This window comes from Halichoeres trimaculatus, unplaced genomic scaffold (assembly GCF_033239565.1).
Source record: "Halichoeres trimaculatus isolate MK-OKI-2021-1 unplaced genomic scaffold, fHalTri1.1 fHalTri1_scaffold_10, whole genome shotgun sequence".
Taxonomy (NCBI): domain Eukaryota; kingdom Metazoa; phylum Chordata; class Actinopteri; order Labriformes; family Labridae; genus Halichoeres; species Halichoeres trimaculatus.
In genome coordinates, this window is record NW_027437187.1 from 23,056,506 (window position 1) to 23,071,965 (window position 15,460).

The following is a 15,460-nucleotide window of genomic DNA, read 5'->3' on the forward strand; positions in this document are numbered from 1 at the left end:
TATTTCCAAGTGATACTCCTCTTTCTTTTGTAGGTAAATCCAGTTGGCGCAAAGATAGCAGTTCATTTGAACATGCTAAAATACAAAGGGCTGCCTAAAAGCATTCTGCAGATTACTAACACAGTAAATCTAACAAGATTAAAGCATAAAAAAGGGAGAAAAAAACACCAAAAAAAAAAACAGTATTTCAAACTTGTGCTCATGTTATCAACCCTCCCTTAAACCAAAGTAAATATTGTTTGTTTCAAAGAGAGCTGAATGCAAATCTAAGAGCTTTAATTATTCTGACAGAAGTGACACTTTCTTTAGTTTTTGTGTTTCACCAGACTTGAAGCAAAAGACTTTTCATGTCATCACTATCTCGCTTCTTTCTATCCTGAAGCTTTGCATTATAACATTTACAAAGAAGCACAAAAACTTTTTGTTTTCTCCTCCTGCTTTCCTTCTCACTAAGAACATTTGACAGCAGTGACAGTGTGTAAAAAAACGTAATGTTATTTAGCGCTAGAATTTTAACAACAGTCGTGACTGCACTGAGGCAGCTGTGAAAGCAAATTATACCACCACGATACCTCACCATAAGTTGGCTGACTGTGCTGATACTTAAGGGGTGAGCAGAGTATGTATTTCTTTTACTTTTGTTGTCACTATTTAATAAAACCATTTTTAAAAAATCATTCAAATAATGTTTCTTTGAATGTTTCCCCAAAGGACACAAGAAATACTTTCTATTTGCACTGAAAGTATTGTGACACCAAAAATTCTGTGATAAACTGCTCAAAATGTTCATAAAACTGAAGCATGTGAGATGTTCTTGCATTAGGGCAACTGTCTTTTGCAAACTGTCCTAACAGTGGGCCTCTAAATGGATTTCTTCTGGTCTTAAATCTTCAGTAAATTACTTTATAAGACAGTAAACATAGTACAAAGTTAATAGAGATTTAACTGAGACTTTATTTGATCATGCTTTAGACTCCAAATGTTATCTAGGAAGCACACAAACTTTCACTTGTGTGAAAGTACCTGGTGTGCACAAGAAAGATTTATATCTTTTTTCTGCCTATGTCCCTTTAGAGGTTTTTAGTTTTCTTAGGAAAAATGAAAATATCGTGTGATGAACATTTCATCTTAGTTCTAAGTACTTCACAATAACAACAATAGCAGGACCTTGAAGTAAATCACACCAGAGTGTGTTGCAGACATGGCTGTGACGGAAAATCACAGCTGATGGGAGATGTTTGTGGGAACATGCAAATGAGAAAGAGTGAAGGAATGGAGAATACAAGTATTGATAAACATGGTGTCTCTGATATTGCTGATTTCGAACAAAGACTAAATTTGCTGTAAAATGAAAATATGAACGGTGGGTTTACATCTTCTGTGTTAAAAATACCAAAGTTAAATTATTTTTTTTCAGAGAAGCTTTAGTGCTACCATTCAATATTCTGCTGACACTTACTCATATTCAGTTTCAGGGGTAGCGATGAAAAATCCTCCTGAACTCCCCTGTCTTCCTGCTGCTACTTCAATCTAAGTTAAAAGCCTTGACTCAAACAAAAGCAGCATGAAGGTTTCAGTCCCCATTATATTTTACGGAGCAGGGCATGCCCTCAGGCAGGATGTGTGTAAAATGCCCTCGATGTGCCATGTTTGCTCTTTGCTTGTCAGAAGCTTGTTTCTATAGAAACCACTGTTAGGACTACAGTTGCTTTCATTTAGCTGAAAAAAATAAAAAAGAGGTTTGTGGATATTGGTGAACTCTTCTGTTCAGATCATCCCTCATTTCTTATGGTCTCTCCTCAAAAAAACAAAAAAAACAAAACAGAATTATGTTATATATGTTATGTTTGAATAATGGTATTATGTGTCTTATTCAGTTTTATAAAGGTGTACTGTATTTTATAATTAATTATAAATTAAACTTCCATGTGTAGATTTAAAAGTGCTGGTAGTCCCCTTTTTTAGGGACTAAACAGCTCTCATTTATAAAGAAAACTGTTTTGACGTACCACATTTTTCACTCTGTTTGGGAATTTCGTTGAAAGTGCAAAATAATTCAACGTCTGCCAAACTGAATGATTATAAGTGATATTTAAATCATCTTACTATTTCATATTTGCCAGTTCAAAACCCACAATTTAAAATGAGATTATTGTCATCAAAATGGTTATTTCTGAATTGTCTCAGTCTTTGAGGTCAGGTCAAACTTCAGCACCAGGTTAGGAATAACACTGAACAGCCTGTTCAACTAAACTGAGTTGCAAAGTTTGCTTCTCGTCACATTTCAAACAACTGAACTATGCAAGTATAAATAAATACAATAGCTGACAACTTTTTGCACCCTGTAAAATTTGTTTTAAACTAAGATAAGTAGTGTTAAAAAGACAATCTACTCTCCATTCATTTTTCCCCAAAACCAACACGTCTTGGAAAGAGTCACGTCCTTTCAACAGTAGTTGATAGTGCTCATGGGAAATGATGTTCGATTCCTGATAGTCCTGACACTGCTTTTAAATAAGAGGGGAAAAACAATCCTCCAAAAGCTTAGAGATCTAACAATCCCATAAACCCCAACAAGAGATTTCAACAGCAAGAAACAAAAGTCTCAAAGTGAAGAAAACACAAGCAACACAGGAAGAAAACTTTGAAAATCAGACAATCAGAGCTTCTGCCCTGCACAAGCATTTTAATTCTACAAATGATCCATCACTGGTCCCTGTTGTGTGCATGTGCATGTGCCTGTGCCTGTGCGTGCGTACGTGCGTACGTGTGTGTGTGTGTGTGTGTGTGTGTGTGTGTGTGTGTGTGTGTGTGTGTGTGTGTGTGTGTGTGTGTGTGTGTGTGTGTGTGTGTGTGAGTGTGGATTACCTGGTGTATCTCCTGCCAGCCATTCTCATCCACACAGCCAACCTGTGCATGGTCATGCAGCAGCAGCTCACAGCAGTAAGGGTCTCCTCCAACCATCGAGCTGTGATAGAGAGGTGTCAACCCCCTGCTGTCTTTATAATCAGGTGATGCGCCCAAGTCCAACAGCGTCTAGTGAGGAAAAAAAAGAGTCAGCTGGGGACAATACCCAAATGTCCTTTGCCTTCCCCCATATCTCTGTACTTTCCATTACAACATCAAAGTGTGAATGTAACAGGAAGTAGTACACAGAGATATATTCATTGCGTGTTTGTTACAAACAGCACATTAACAAGGTTTTTGGGGAAGAATTTAAGAAATATCAGCAAACTGGAAATCTCCTCAGTGAAAACTGATTCAGAAACAAATTTTGAGTAACCTAGTACTGGAATATATTTACAGTATCGTCAACAGTCATAGGTTTGTATTGGAACTAAGGAAAAGTGAGACATTTAAAAACATATAAAAATCATCAGCAATGATTCATGAATGACCATGTCGTACTGAATATTTGGACAGTGACATAATACACAAAAAAAAAGGTATAAAACTCAAGGGTTCTTGCTAACAGGACATCAATTAAGTGACTCATGAAACCATTTTATTAAGGTAACAAGCCTCCTCGAACCAGACACATGCAAGGCCGCTCTCTACTTATGTATGTCCATTTTTTTTGCCGGAGAAAAAGAAATAAAAGAGATGAGTCAGCTTCCTGGAGAGGTGTGAGTGTGTGTGTGTGCTCACTATAAGCGCTGTGTGGTTCTTGCTGCGCACGGCCTTGTGTAGGGAGGTAATGCCATCTTTTGTTCTGAAGTCCAGATGCGCCCCTCCACTCTTGAGCACCTTGATGAGCTCTGCACATCCCTCCAGCTGTGCTGCCAGCGTTAGAGGACATTCTGTAAAAACCAAGGATGAGCAAGCAAACAATATCAAAAATATACTTCCTGTAAAATCTGTATGCACATTTCTTTGACATGAACATCACATGAAACAGCATGTTGTGAAAAAAAATGCTCCTCCCCTGTTACCACAACTATAACATTCAGTGAATTTGACTTGGCCTTGGCTGCTGTAATTGTTCTCCTGGTTTGCTTAAACGGCTGCTTCCTGTTAGTGTGAAATGCTCCTGTTCTTTTGTCCACCCTCCCTCCCTCTGTCTCCCACTCCACAGCTCCTCTTTCAGACTACAGGTCACCCAACAGGGAAATCTCCTTTATGGCTGGACAAACATTTGCATAAACATGAGGAGATTAGCAAAGAAAGTAATCCAGCTTTGCCCAGCATGCAGAAGGCTTATTTCAGAAAATCCATACATGGTCATTTTGGTAGGAAAGTCAGAGAGTGGGGAGAAAGCCAGGGAGAGTGATGGTAAAATCCACAAGACCATTCAAGATTGAGGAAAGACACCTTTTTGACCCAATCAGGTTTGGTTGTTTTTGAGCAAAACAGTCTCACCTCCTGTGTCTGGGTCATGAAAGTTGGGGTCCAGGCCTTTGTCCAGGAACCTTGAGATCTTTTCGGTGTTCCTCTGCTGTACATACTCCATAAACTTCTTCAGGTTAGCCTAATGGAGAGAGACAGGGAATGGGGAGAAGGGGCAGAACAAGAAGAGACAGCTGTGATTGGGTGATGTCAGACTCATGTGGTTGGGGATGTTTAATAATGCAGAGTAGAGATGAAAGCTAGAGTTGCTGCTCTCTCCTTGTGTGTTTCAGGGGTTTATTTCTGCTCTGTCATGCCAAGGAAATGGGGCATGTGCAGGAGATGTACAGGCTCTAATAGGATTGACCAAAAAAAGACATGGAAGGGACTGTAAAGTAACAGCAGTGAAGAGCTTTTAAAGGTGATTACTGACGAGAAAGGAGGGTCATATGTAACAGTCAGAAAGTGTTCACAGTTAGAGGTTGATGCTCTCATATCGTAGATTTATTTAACCATTTAAAGATGAAAGAATGGACTCCTGCACAAAACTAAGAACAATGCTGCACAGCCAAATTAAAACACACAAACAAACTGTTCACACACAAATACTTTTAATTTTCTTGATTAAAAATATGAATCACGCCTGCAGATAGGTGTTAGCCTGTGGAGTATTGAGAGAAAAATGATGCTATGAAAATTCTACCTGCAATAAACAATTCATAACAGGCTTTCATAGCTAGAATAATCAGGGCTTCAATCCATAATGAGAATTACAGAGAAATAAGATCACAGGAAACCAGGTACCTGAAGACTTTGAACTTAATGAACACCAGAGGTTCAAGAAGAATCCATAACACAAATGATAAACTCTAGAGTTTAACATCTAACATAGGAAATACCTGTGACAATATGGATGCAACTCTTAAATGTAATGTGAGAGTGCAATAAAACAACATCTGCAGCATCCCAAGTGTGCTTTACAGAGAACTTTCATTTCTATTGCATCCTCTCAAGGTTTCTCAGCCTGTTCTCAGACATTATGTAACATCCACATGTGCAAAGCCTCCAGACATACATAGACAAAGACACATCATATCTCAAGCAATTTAACCGCTGCAATCAAATAAACTTTAAAACACCCACAGAAATGTGTAAACTTAGGTGAAAGAATGAAAACAGCTGGTCCAACACTCACCATGTGTGAAATCATGTACTGAGAATCCCTCATCCTGAGAAATCACACTCTAACACCATCTGAGTTTCATATCACAGAGCCCTTTTCCTTTTCACACCAAGTCTCCTGCAGCCTGCCTGCTTCTACAAGCCTGCCTCTGGATCACACAACTCGCAAACCAACATGCTGCGAGAGACTGCCGACCGCTACTTTCACCATCCTCGAGTCAAACTGAGTGAAAGAAATTCACCCTGGCTTTTTCCTTTTTTGTAGAGCCTCTGTGAGGCAGTTGTTATGGTGATAGCGTACAAAGACAGCTCCAGCAGCCAATGTACACACGAGTGGGGAGAGCATTGAGGTTGTGTTTGTGAGCATGTGACTACGAATGTGTGTACGTGTGTGCCTGTGTGTCCCGCACACTGCCTTGAAGAGGCTCTGGATGATTTGCCTGTGATCAGCTGGATGTGATGTGTGTTTTATTGCCTGTTGAACAGAGGGCTGATAAAAAGGCTTTGTTTCATCAGCTCTGCTGAGGGTCTTAATAAACTCAATATTTCCTCTGCTCTGTTATCTCACCATCTCTGAAATGCACACACATATACACATTAATTCACACACAATCACAATGACATACTGACAGTTTTCTAAATATTGTGATAAATCAAAGAGAGGACAATCTGTCACATTACAGATTATAGAGTCAGAACTGCAGAATTGGAAAAGCCACCATAGCTTGTTGCAGCTTGTTTTTTTTCTTCTTTCTTTTTAGCACTAATTCAAAAGTGGCTGGTTCTTCTTTTGCAACATCCCCGCTTGTACACGCAGAGCAGGACCTGGCAAGGATTGGCAAGTAATGTGAAAATAGTTCATAAAATAAACTAAAAAGGAAAATTGAAAAAGTTGTTCAAAAACTATTCTCATTGCATTCATACATATGCCAAATTTCCAGATTACGTTCATATGTTGCTCTTCTCCCTGTTACACTGTACTGTATGGTAAATGGTTCATCAAAATCCAGATGTGATTCTGTCTTCCAAAAAGATCTTTTTTTTGGCATGTAAGATCTGTTTATGTAATCTAGAGCTCAAAAAATGTACATCAAAGTATACAAATTAAATGTTATTAAACATCTATTTGACCAGGAAAAAACTGACTCATTGAGATTAAAAATCTCTTCTTCAAGAGTTTCCTGGTCAAGACAGCAGCAGCAAAATTACATTTCCTCCACAGACACAAATACACACTATAAACAACACAGCACAGAAATATGGTAAAAGCATCCAGAGAGCAGAGTTCACAAAGTTTCAAGTCTTTATGTAGATTGTGTAAATGTTATTGGTTATCAACTGGTAGCTAGAAGTGAAACCTGTTGGCAACAAGGAAAGCTGCATCACACAATTCTGCTCCCTAAAAAATGTTAAGGGACCAATCAGGCCAGTCAGACCAGTATCAATATCAGTGAAAGTATGTGAACTATATATTCCACTGCTAGACTTTTACACAAAAACAAAGTCAAAAAAGGTTTATCCAGTGGTATCCTTGAAAATTGTGTATTAAATTACAAGGAAAATTACAGCCCACTGATGCAAAAAACAACAACACTGAATCAATAAAACTAATAAGAGGCTGTTGGGCAATCAGCTTGGGAGTTTGTGTGTTTGTGAATGGTTACTGGTAGATTCATATTGTGGCCAACTATCCCCATGCAAATCACAATTACTGCTGAGTGGAAGTGTGCAATTAGAAAAATATCACCTAATTTTTGTGAAGTACACATTCAATTGATCAATTATCTGCCAAATTGCTTGTTTCAGACTGCTGCTAGCTGTAGCTGGCTTTTGGATAAGTACTGAAATCAAATGTATTTGATCCAATAAAGCCTTGTGCACATGTTGACGTACAGAGGGCTAATATCCAATGTGATAAGAGGCACTCTGAGAGGGGCATTGACCCTATAGTCTAAAGTTTATTTACTGTCTTTAGCAAAACAGAGACATAATTCAAGCAGAAAAAGGCTCCCTGTTAGATGATTCAAAGACTAATGCACAGAGACTTAGAAGCCACACAGACATCCCATTTTATTGCACGGGAAGAGATAAGGTGAGAGGTGAAAGGACCCTGAATCATTCTCTGACACCACACTGTGAGCCGACGAACAAGCAACCATTATAATCTCTTTTTCACAAGCCATTCATTAAGGATTATCAATACAACATAATACTCTCAGGGACCAAAACAGGTTCACCTTCATCAGAAGTCCCAACCTTAGACTGTAATAAATGTAGCCATGTAATGACATCCATTGGTCTGGGGACTGCTGTAATGAAGCCTCCAGGAGCAATTCTCTACAAAATAGTGGTAAATGAAAGATAAACACTTACTTTCACAAAGGTGGGAGGCTCACTGAAATAATAGTCATAACAGCATTTCTAAGTGAGACTCAGGAGCAGCAACTTTTCCCCTAACAAGGCAGAGTACTGAAGTAACACTGGGTACAGTGCATCACTCCTAAAACACTCTCTCCTTTCTGAACCATCACTGCCTGGCGTTTGATAATTTAGCCTTCCCAGCCTTGTGAATCAGAAGTGAACATATCTGGATGAGAGTACAGAGCAAAAAAACTTGGCTACAGTCCATCCCCGGGCTTATTCTTTAGCTCCTTAGTGTTTCCGACAGAGAGAGTCCATTTGTGGTTGAACCTGATCTGAGTACTTTGTTTACCAAAAGCAGAGAGAGTTTGTGGCATTTATTAAACTTGTACACAGAAACCTTAAATGCAAGAGTGAGCAAATAGGTGAACTAAACAAAAAACAGTTAATCTTTGATTGCTACTATCAGCTGACCACCATATGCCAGCCATCAAAGGTATGGAAAACACAGAACGAGCAAACAAGTCAAGTAGGGTGGTAGAGACACCAATATCTGCTTTAAATACCACACACATATGGATAAAAAGCACTGAGATTTCCCTCCTTAAAAAGGAACATCATTAAGGAGGGAAATCTCAGGGAAAGGAACATCATCAGTTTTGTCTAGAGCCCAAACTTTGGCTAAAACTTAAGCTGGAAGTCTGTATGTTGATGGGGTAATACTGCTGTGCTGGTTGAAGACAAAATAAAAAGCAAGGCACAGAAAAAAGAGCAACGGAAAAGAAAAGGGACGAGAATATGAAAGATAATGTTTCATCTCGATGCAGCAGAGCAAGACACAGCAGCAATAATCAACCCCCAGGATCTATGGCATTTTACCAACTCTTTAAACCAAGATGATAGCCTGCAGAATCAGGTTGAATCTCTGCAAGAGGTGTCCTCACTTGCTCTCCATATGATTACTCATTACTGTTCAGCTGCACCATTTGATTTAAGCTGTTTTTGATATGAATAAGATTCTGTCTCTGCACTCCCCATAGCTGAAAAACTTACACTGTGCAACTTACATTAAAAACTACAAGACAAAAAAAAATATTTCACACATTGTAGAGACCTAGGATTCACTTTTAAATGCTACATCTGACTTTCAAATTTGCAGAAATGTTCCATATGGTACTAGCTGTACTCTTACTACTACGGCTCTCTTCACATAAACGGAAAGACACTCCCTACCTTAGAACAACCCTACAGAGCAGTTTACACAGTGTAGCTGTATGTGCTTGATGGAGCCAGCACCCAGGGATCAGGGAACCTGCTGATACTGAGGGACAGCTTTATCATCCTAAGCCTTGCTGCACTTAAGAGCTTGAAAATCAAATAAAAACATCTCCATGATTTCAGAGGACTTCAGACTGTCCAGACGAATTTGGGATGAATTCCACTCCCCTGCAGACTTTGAACGCTGACACATCTGGTTGTGTCCTAATTGATATAGAGCACTTTTTGAGGGATCTCTGATCAGAAGCATAAATTGACAGGAGGAGCAACTCCAGCTTGCAGGAGAAAGTGGATGGAGGTTCTTTTCTTTTCTATTCAGTGGCCCGAGGAAGCTTCGTCTCCCCCCACACTGAAGGGGGATTATCTGGCGCTACCTGATAAAAGCACGAGTTGAAGGCCAGAAATTGCAGACACTTCTTCTGCCTCCCTTACTGACTTTCTGGTATCTTTCACTAGCCGTGTTCTGTAGCTCCTCTCTCCTTAATTTTCTTTTCTTTATCATTTTAAATGACATTTTTGTCCCAGTCAATATCTCCAGAGCAGTCATGTGTAAGTAGTGTAGCATGCATGTATGTGTGATGCTTGCACTGCCCTACATTCACAGTCAGTTTCACATGGCCACATAGCCCCTGGTCCTTCACAGCTGGCCTGCAGTACACTGGACCACGGGTGAGTAGTAATTACAATGCTCAGCAACATGATGCCTATTCAGGAGGATCATACACTGGTCTAATGGGAACTGGCCTGAAAGATACACACATGCTCTAAAGCGTCAAAACTGCTTAGGAAAGAACAAAGTGAGTCTGCACAAGGGTCAAGGGAAATGCTTTATGGACCGTCAGACTTGGGGATGATATGAGCGCAGCCTAAACAGTTGAGAAAGGCAGACAACTCAAGCAGATGTGAAACTAATGTTTTACTTCGCCAAAAGAGTTCTGCTGCTTGTGTCAGCTGCATGTGCAGATTCTGTGCTGTGAACACAATTGTTTGTTGTTTACTCCTAATTTATAATCACTACCTACTCCCTACACCTCACGTACAGCCATTTATTCTGAACATGAGCATCCTCCACCTAAAAAATACTTGGGGTACATAACTATGCAAGGCTATTCAAAGAGGGGAAAAACAGCGCACAAAAATGTCCTTTCACAACTTTAAACTGAGGTAGTGTACAGACTACCCAGACATACTTTCACCATTGTTGTGCTTGGTGTTAGAACAATCTTAACTTTTGTAGTTTAAATGTGGCTCTGGTGTAAAGGACAGAGACAGTACCATCTTCCAGACTAAGAGACTGAAGTACAATCTGCATCTCCCTTAGGCCACCAGGAAAGTCAGACCGCTTGTAATTAGGTGGACACGTGTCTGACATTTATCCACACTCACAAATTATGACCCTCAGCTAAATACTTGAGTGAGAGAAGCAATGGCTCTGCCTCCACATGCTTATTACAGATGTCAGCAACAGCAAATTATCAATCTAAAGAATACCTCCACACCCTGAGCTGGTGTGAAAACCTGCTGCCTGGAGTCTCCAGTGGGACTGTCTGCAGAGCCGAGGCTGAGGACAAATACACTGACTTATTGAACCTGCATGAAAAAAGTGCTTCAGTGTCGAGAAAGGGAAATACATCTGTCACAGGATCAGAAACCTCTCCAGCATGTAAAAATGCATTGGTATCAGTGGGTACCAGTGAGTACTCAAGAGGGAGTACTCATACTGCTATCGGTCCGAAAAAAAAAGAGTACTGAACATCCCTGGTGTAAACACAACTGCGCACTACAGGATACTACACTGTAAAAAAAAAAAAACTTCTTGTTTCAACGATAAAAAACGGCAGCTGTGGTTGCCAGAGAAATATTGTAAAAAAATTAAGTAAAAATGTAAACAGCTTTACAGAAGAACCTGACAATTTTACATTTTAAACCAGTTATTTCAAAACAAATTACATTTTAAACTATTTAGATCAACAGCTAGTCTCATTTCAGTTAAAAATTAACTGCCCTTAGACTGCAAGTTTAAGACTGGGATATGTGCTGTAGAGTATTTAGGCGCTGCATTCACTGTTAAACTTTGACTTTACTACAAAAAGTACACTACATTTGAAATGACCGGAAAAAACTTTAAAGTCTTATGATGAAGATTTCACTTTGTGATACTGAATAGGATGCATGTCAGTCTAACTGAAAGAAATAGTGGAAATAGCATTGTGTTCATACTACTTCAGCAAAAAATAGCAGTTGATTTTCATGGTTTAAAATGTAATTTCTTTGTAAATAACAACAGTTTTAAGCTGTGAAATTGACAGGTTCTTCTGTAAAGCTGTTTACATTTTACCGTACCTTTTATGGTATTTCCCTGGCAACCACAGCTGCTGGTTTTTGACCATAAAACCAGCTGCATTTTTTTTCACACCGTAGTAAAAATAGTCCCTGATTTTACAGTGGCTACATCTGACTCTCATCTTGACACTTTGCTCTTCCACTCGTCAGGTATATCCTGTCTGCACTCAGCCGTCACATTTGAGTTGTTAAGCCTCTTCAGATGCAAGGTGCCAGCTTGTTTGACAGTGATGTAGCAAACTGTTGTGACACTGACTGATGGTCTCATAAACCAGATCTAACACTGTAAATGATAAGCTAGATAGCTCAAATTGATGTAGTCAGCCTGATTAAATGAATTACTTACAGGCTCTATGTAAACATGTGAGAGATACAGTACATAAACAGTATCCAACATTCAAAATTACAATTATTATAAAGCAGGCACATTTTTAGGCAGTTCACATAAATACAATCTTGAAAAGTCAGAAGCTTACTGTGTTTTCTTGAATTAATAGTAGATAATAGTACAACAAATTTTCAAATATAAATGTAATCAAGTAAACCAATTATTGCTTTACCATTATAATCAAAGCAATAACGTCTTGAGTCTTGCCATGGATAACTTAATGGTTCTTTTAGCAAAAGTAAAAGGTCAACATGGCGACAAACACATGAAGTTCATATACTGTTTTTCAAATAAGTACAATCATCTAGTACTGGTTCAGTTTTGAGAGTTTTGTCCTTTGTCACAAATCTGTCAACTATAGTTTATCTCCAGTCTAATGCAGATGTATGCCATTGCCAGACTAAGGCCTTGTACATGCTTAGCCAGGTATTTTCAAAAACAAATATCTCCCTTCATTTGTTTTTAAAAATACTTTCATCCACATGTGATCAGGCAAATCTGCCACTAAGTGATGCCCAAAGCATGCCAAGCTCATATGACACAGTGTTTTTCAGACATGAAACTTGTGCCAGCCAATCAGAATGAGCCCCCTTCATTCAGCTGTGACATTTGAGAACCAAAAACATGGTTTCCTGGTATATACACAAAACTACTAAACTATAGTTTTTCAAAATCTTCACTTTGGTCGGGATTTTCAGTAAACGTTTTTAGTAATGTAAAACTGTAGTTCAGTGTGGATGACAGGCCTTACACATAAAAATACATGTGGTTTCCCAGATACCCGGCTACATGTTGACATAATCTGAATCATTCTAGCATCTCATACAGAGGCGCACAGCTGAGTGGGAGAAATGTGTTCCATTGCATGTCATATGGAGAAAAAAATCCACTTCCAGCAGGTCATGTGAGATTAGCAGATTTTTTTTTCACATACAACATGTGAAGTTGTGCAACATGAAGCAAGCATAAAGAGGCAGGTTAGAGGATGTTGTTATTTCACAACACTTCAGTCATCATACTAGTTGGTTGTATTATTGGCAAGATAATAAATTACACTTCTCTGGCACAGAGTGCTCTTCATTCTGTCCGACTCTACACCATCAACAGTCACTGAAGGAAGGACTTGGGCCAGGGTGGACTGGCCTTGACCCCAGTCTCTGAAGACCCCTTGGAGAAAAGTCAACCTGCTGCAGGGGCATTGCATTTAATAATCTCAAAAATTAAAAACAGAAATTCTGTTCAAATACTTAAATACATCTGGTGGTTTTCATATTCCTATTCACACAGAAGCTTCAAACAGCACTGAGAAAGATCCCCGTTAAATAATGCACCACTGAACACCAGCATTTGTCTCACAGTGTATTTGTTGTTTTAAATTTGAGTGTCAAATGGAAATTTTAAATTAGTGTCACGTAACATAAAATTTAGTAAGCCAGAGTTTTAGATTGGTTTGAAAAGAATGTGCTGTTTCATGACAAACAAAATGAAAAATCATAATGACAACATGGGAGGCAAAGTAGATCTGTGTTGGATAGTTGAAATGATGGGTCTTTTTGAAGATCTTAACATACATTTCTAATTAAGGACACACACTGAAAATAAAGCATTCAATCTATTCACTCTGCTCCGCAGCTGCACATGATAAAAGCTGAAGGCTTAATGTGAGACTGAAAGTCTCCTACAAACAGAGAGAGTATGCTCTATATAATGAAGCTGCAGCTGGTGCACTGCTTCTTTCCATTTGAGTCAAGGTGCACTTCCAGGCTCCTCTTTTAAAAACTCTGCTCATAAGACGATATATATATATATATATATATATATATATATATATATATATATATATATATATATATATATATATATATATATATATATATATATATATATATATAAAACAGGCAAATGGCTTCGCTAGTTTTATTTGTCAGATTATTCTATAATTTATAGATGTATTGCAGAGTAAGAAGGTCTAGGAGCATGTTGTCATAAAAAATGCAACACACTCATGTGGTGTGGAAGAAACACAAGCAAAGGGGATCACGTGAGGGAAGAGGAAGGAGTACAGAAGAATAAAGACATGATAGAAGAAACACAAGAAAAATGAAGGATATTGACAGTTTATGACTTTTTTGTGCAATGATGTTTTGCCTTTGGCCAATTCAGAGCAGGGGCTCTCAATCTTTTTTAGCTTATGGACTCTTTTCAGATGTGCCATTTTTCCAAGGACCCTATCACTACCGTAACATTGTTTAAGCATAATACTGTGTAATAATGTACTATGTATTACTTTGCATCAATGGAATTTGGCTAAATTTATACTTTCTAAGTAACTCATTTTGTTAACTTTGAGAAATGTTGACTCTGATGTATTTCTTTGTCTTGAGGGTCTTTCTTCTGTGAAGTGATGGACATGTCAGGATCATCTCAGAGTTGATCCCACAAAACTAAATTTGGTCGGAGTATTGGAAAAAATAATGTTTTTATGAGAGATCCCAGTTTGAAGACATGCTTTTCACTGATACAGCACACTTTGACAATCATTATTGAATTTTTCTACAGGCACCCAAGCTATGGTTCACAGAGCCCTAGGAGTCCTGGGACCCCACTCTAGCCCCGTTTCCACCAAGCAGTCTGGGTTAGATCAGTTCAGTTTGGTACGGGTTGGATCAGTTAAGCCGGCTCCTGTTTGTGTTTCCACAGCCAATCATGCCCCCTCATGGTAGGTGGCGTGTACGCCATATGCTAATAGCTGCGTTAGTTACATAATAGTGTAACTCCTTAGCAGCCCAACACAATGTACCCTAATAATAAATAAATCCAACAACGAAGAAAAGCACAACACGAAAACCTTCTTTATGGTTTCCATGAAGCTCTTTGTTAAAAAGTGCAATCGATTTTTGTTTCAGAGAAGACTGTGTGCTGCCAGGAGAAATACTGCCACTCTTGCACGGTAAGTGACAATTCTTTTGACCAATCAATGGTTTGCAGTGTTATAGCTCCACCTTTCAGGATTGTATAGGTTTAGTCTGGCACCCCAACAGAAGGGTCCCGGAAAGTGGGACGATTTCGGCTGGGTTATTTGGGGATCTGTCCCAGGGTTAGTCAGCAGAAACACTGTAAAATGCGCACCGTACCAAGACAAACTGAACCGATCTGCTTGGTGGAAACAGGGCTTTTGAGAACCACTGATTTAGAGCCACAGGGCTTCAGGGACATCATGACAGAAGTGTTGTCTATGTTTTGCTTGTGTCCCTTTAAAATTACAAAAAAAAAAAAAGATTCTTGGAAAAAAATTCAGATTTTAATGTTAGTTTGAGAGGGTTTCAGAAATGTTTTATAATTCAAAACTTGATGATGCAACATGATTTAAAATAATACAGCCAACAACATTGCTTCTTGTATGACATCAAAAAGATTTGCTGATCTGCGGTCAAACTTTCAATCCAAAGCTGCTCTAAGCAAAGAGGAGAGCAGAAGTTTCCAAGCACTATAGAAAGGAAGTGAGGAGAGAGCAAAGACATGGAAAGCAAAGAATATGTGCAAGCATCAAAGAGGTGTAGCGAGAAAAGTTTCAAATATTAA

At 38.8% G+C, this 15,460-nt stretch overlaps 1 protein-coding gene across 8 annotated transcripts in view; it reads right to left on the bottom strand.

The window, feature by feature from the left end:
• Positions 1 to 15,460, bottom strand: part of shank3a (SH3 and multiple ankyrin repeat domains 3a) — a 138,796-nt gene that overhangs the window by 83,549 nt on the left and 39,787 nt on the right. For all 8 annotated transcript variants that reach the window (XR_012598873.1, XM_074676999.1, XM_074676997.1 and 5 more), the window contains 3 exons: positions 4,360 to 4,468; positions 3,649 to 3,800; positions 2,869 to 3,036 (listed from right to left, as the gene is read on the bottom strand). Coding sequence is in view for 7 of the 8 variants with exons in the window: in XM_074676999.1 (XP_074533100.1) it covers positions 2,869 to 3,036; positions 3,649 to 3,800; positions 4,360 to 4,468 (429 nt within the window). In the remaining variant the exon portion in view is untranslated. The remainder of the gene's footprint in view (positions 1 to 2,868; positions 3,037 to 3,648; positions 3,801 to 4,359; positions 4,469 to 15,460) is intronic.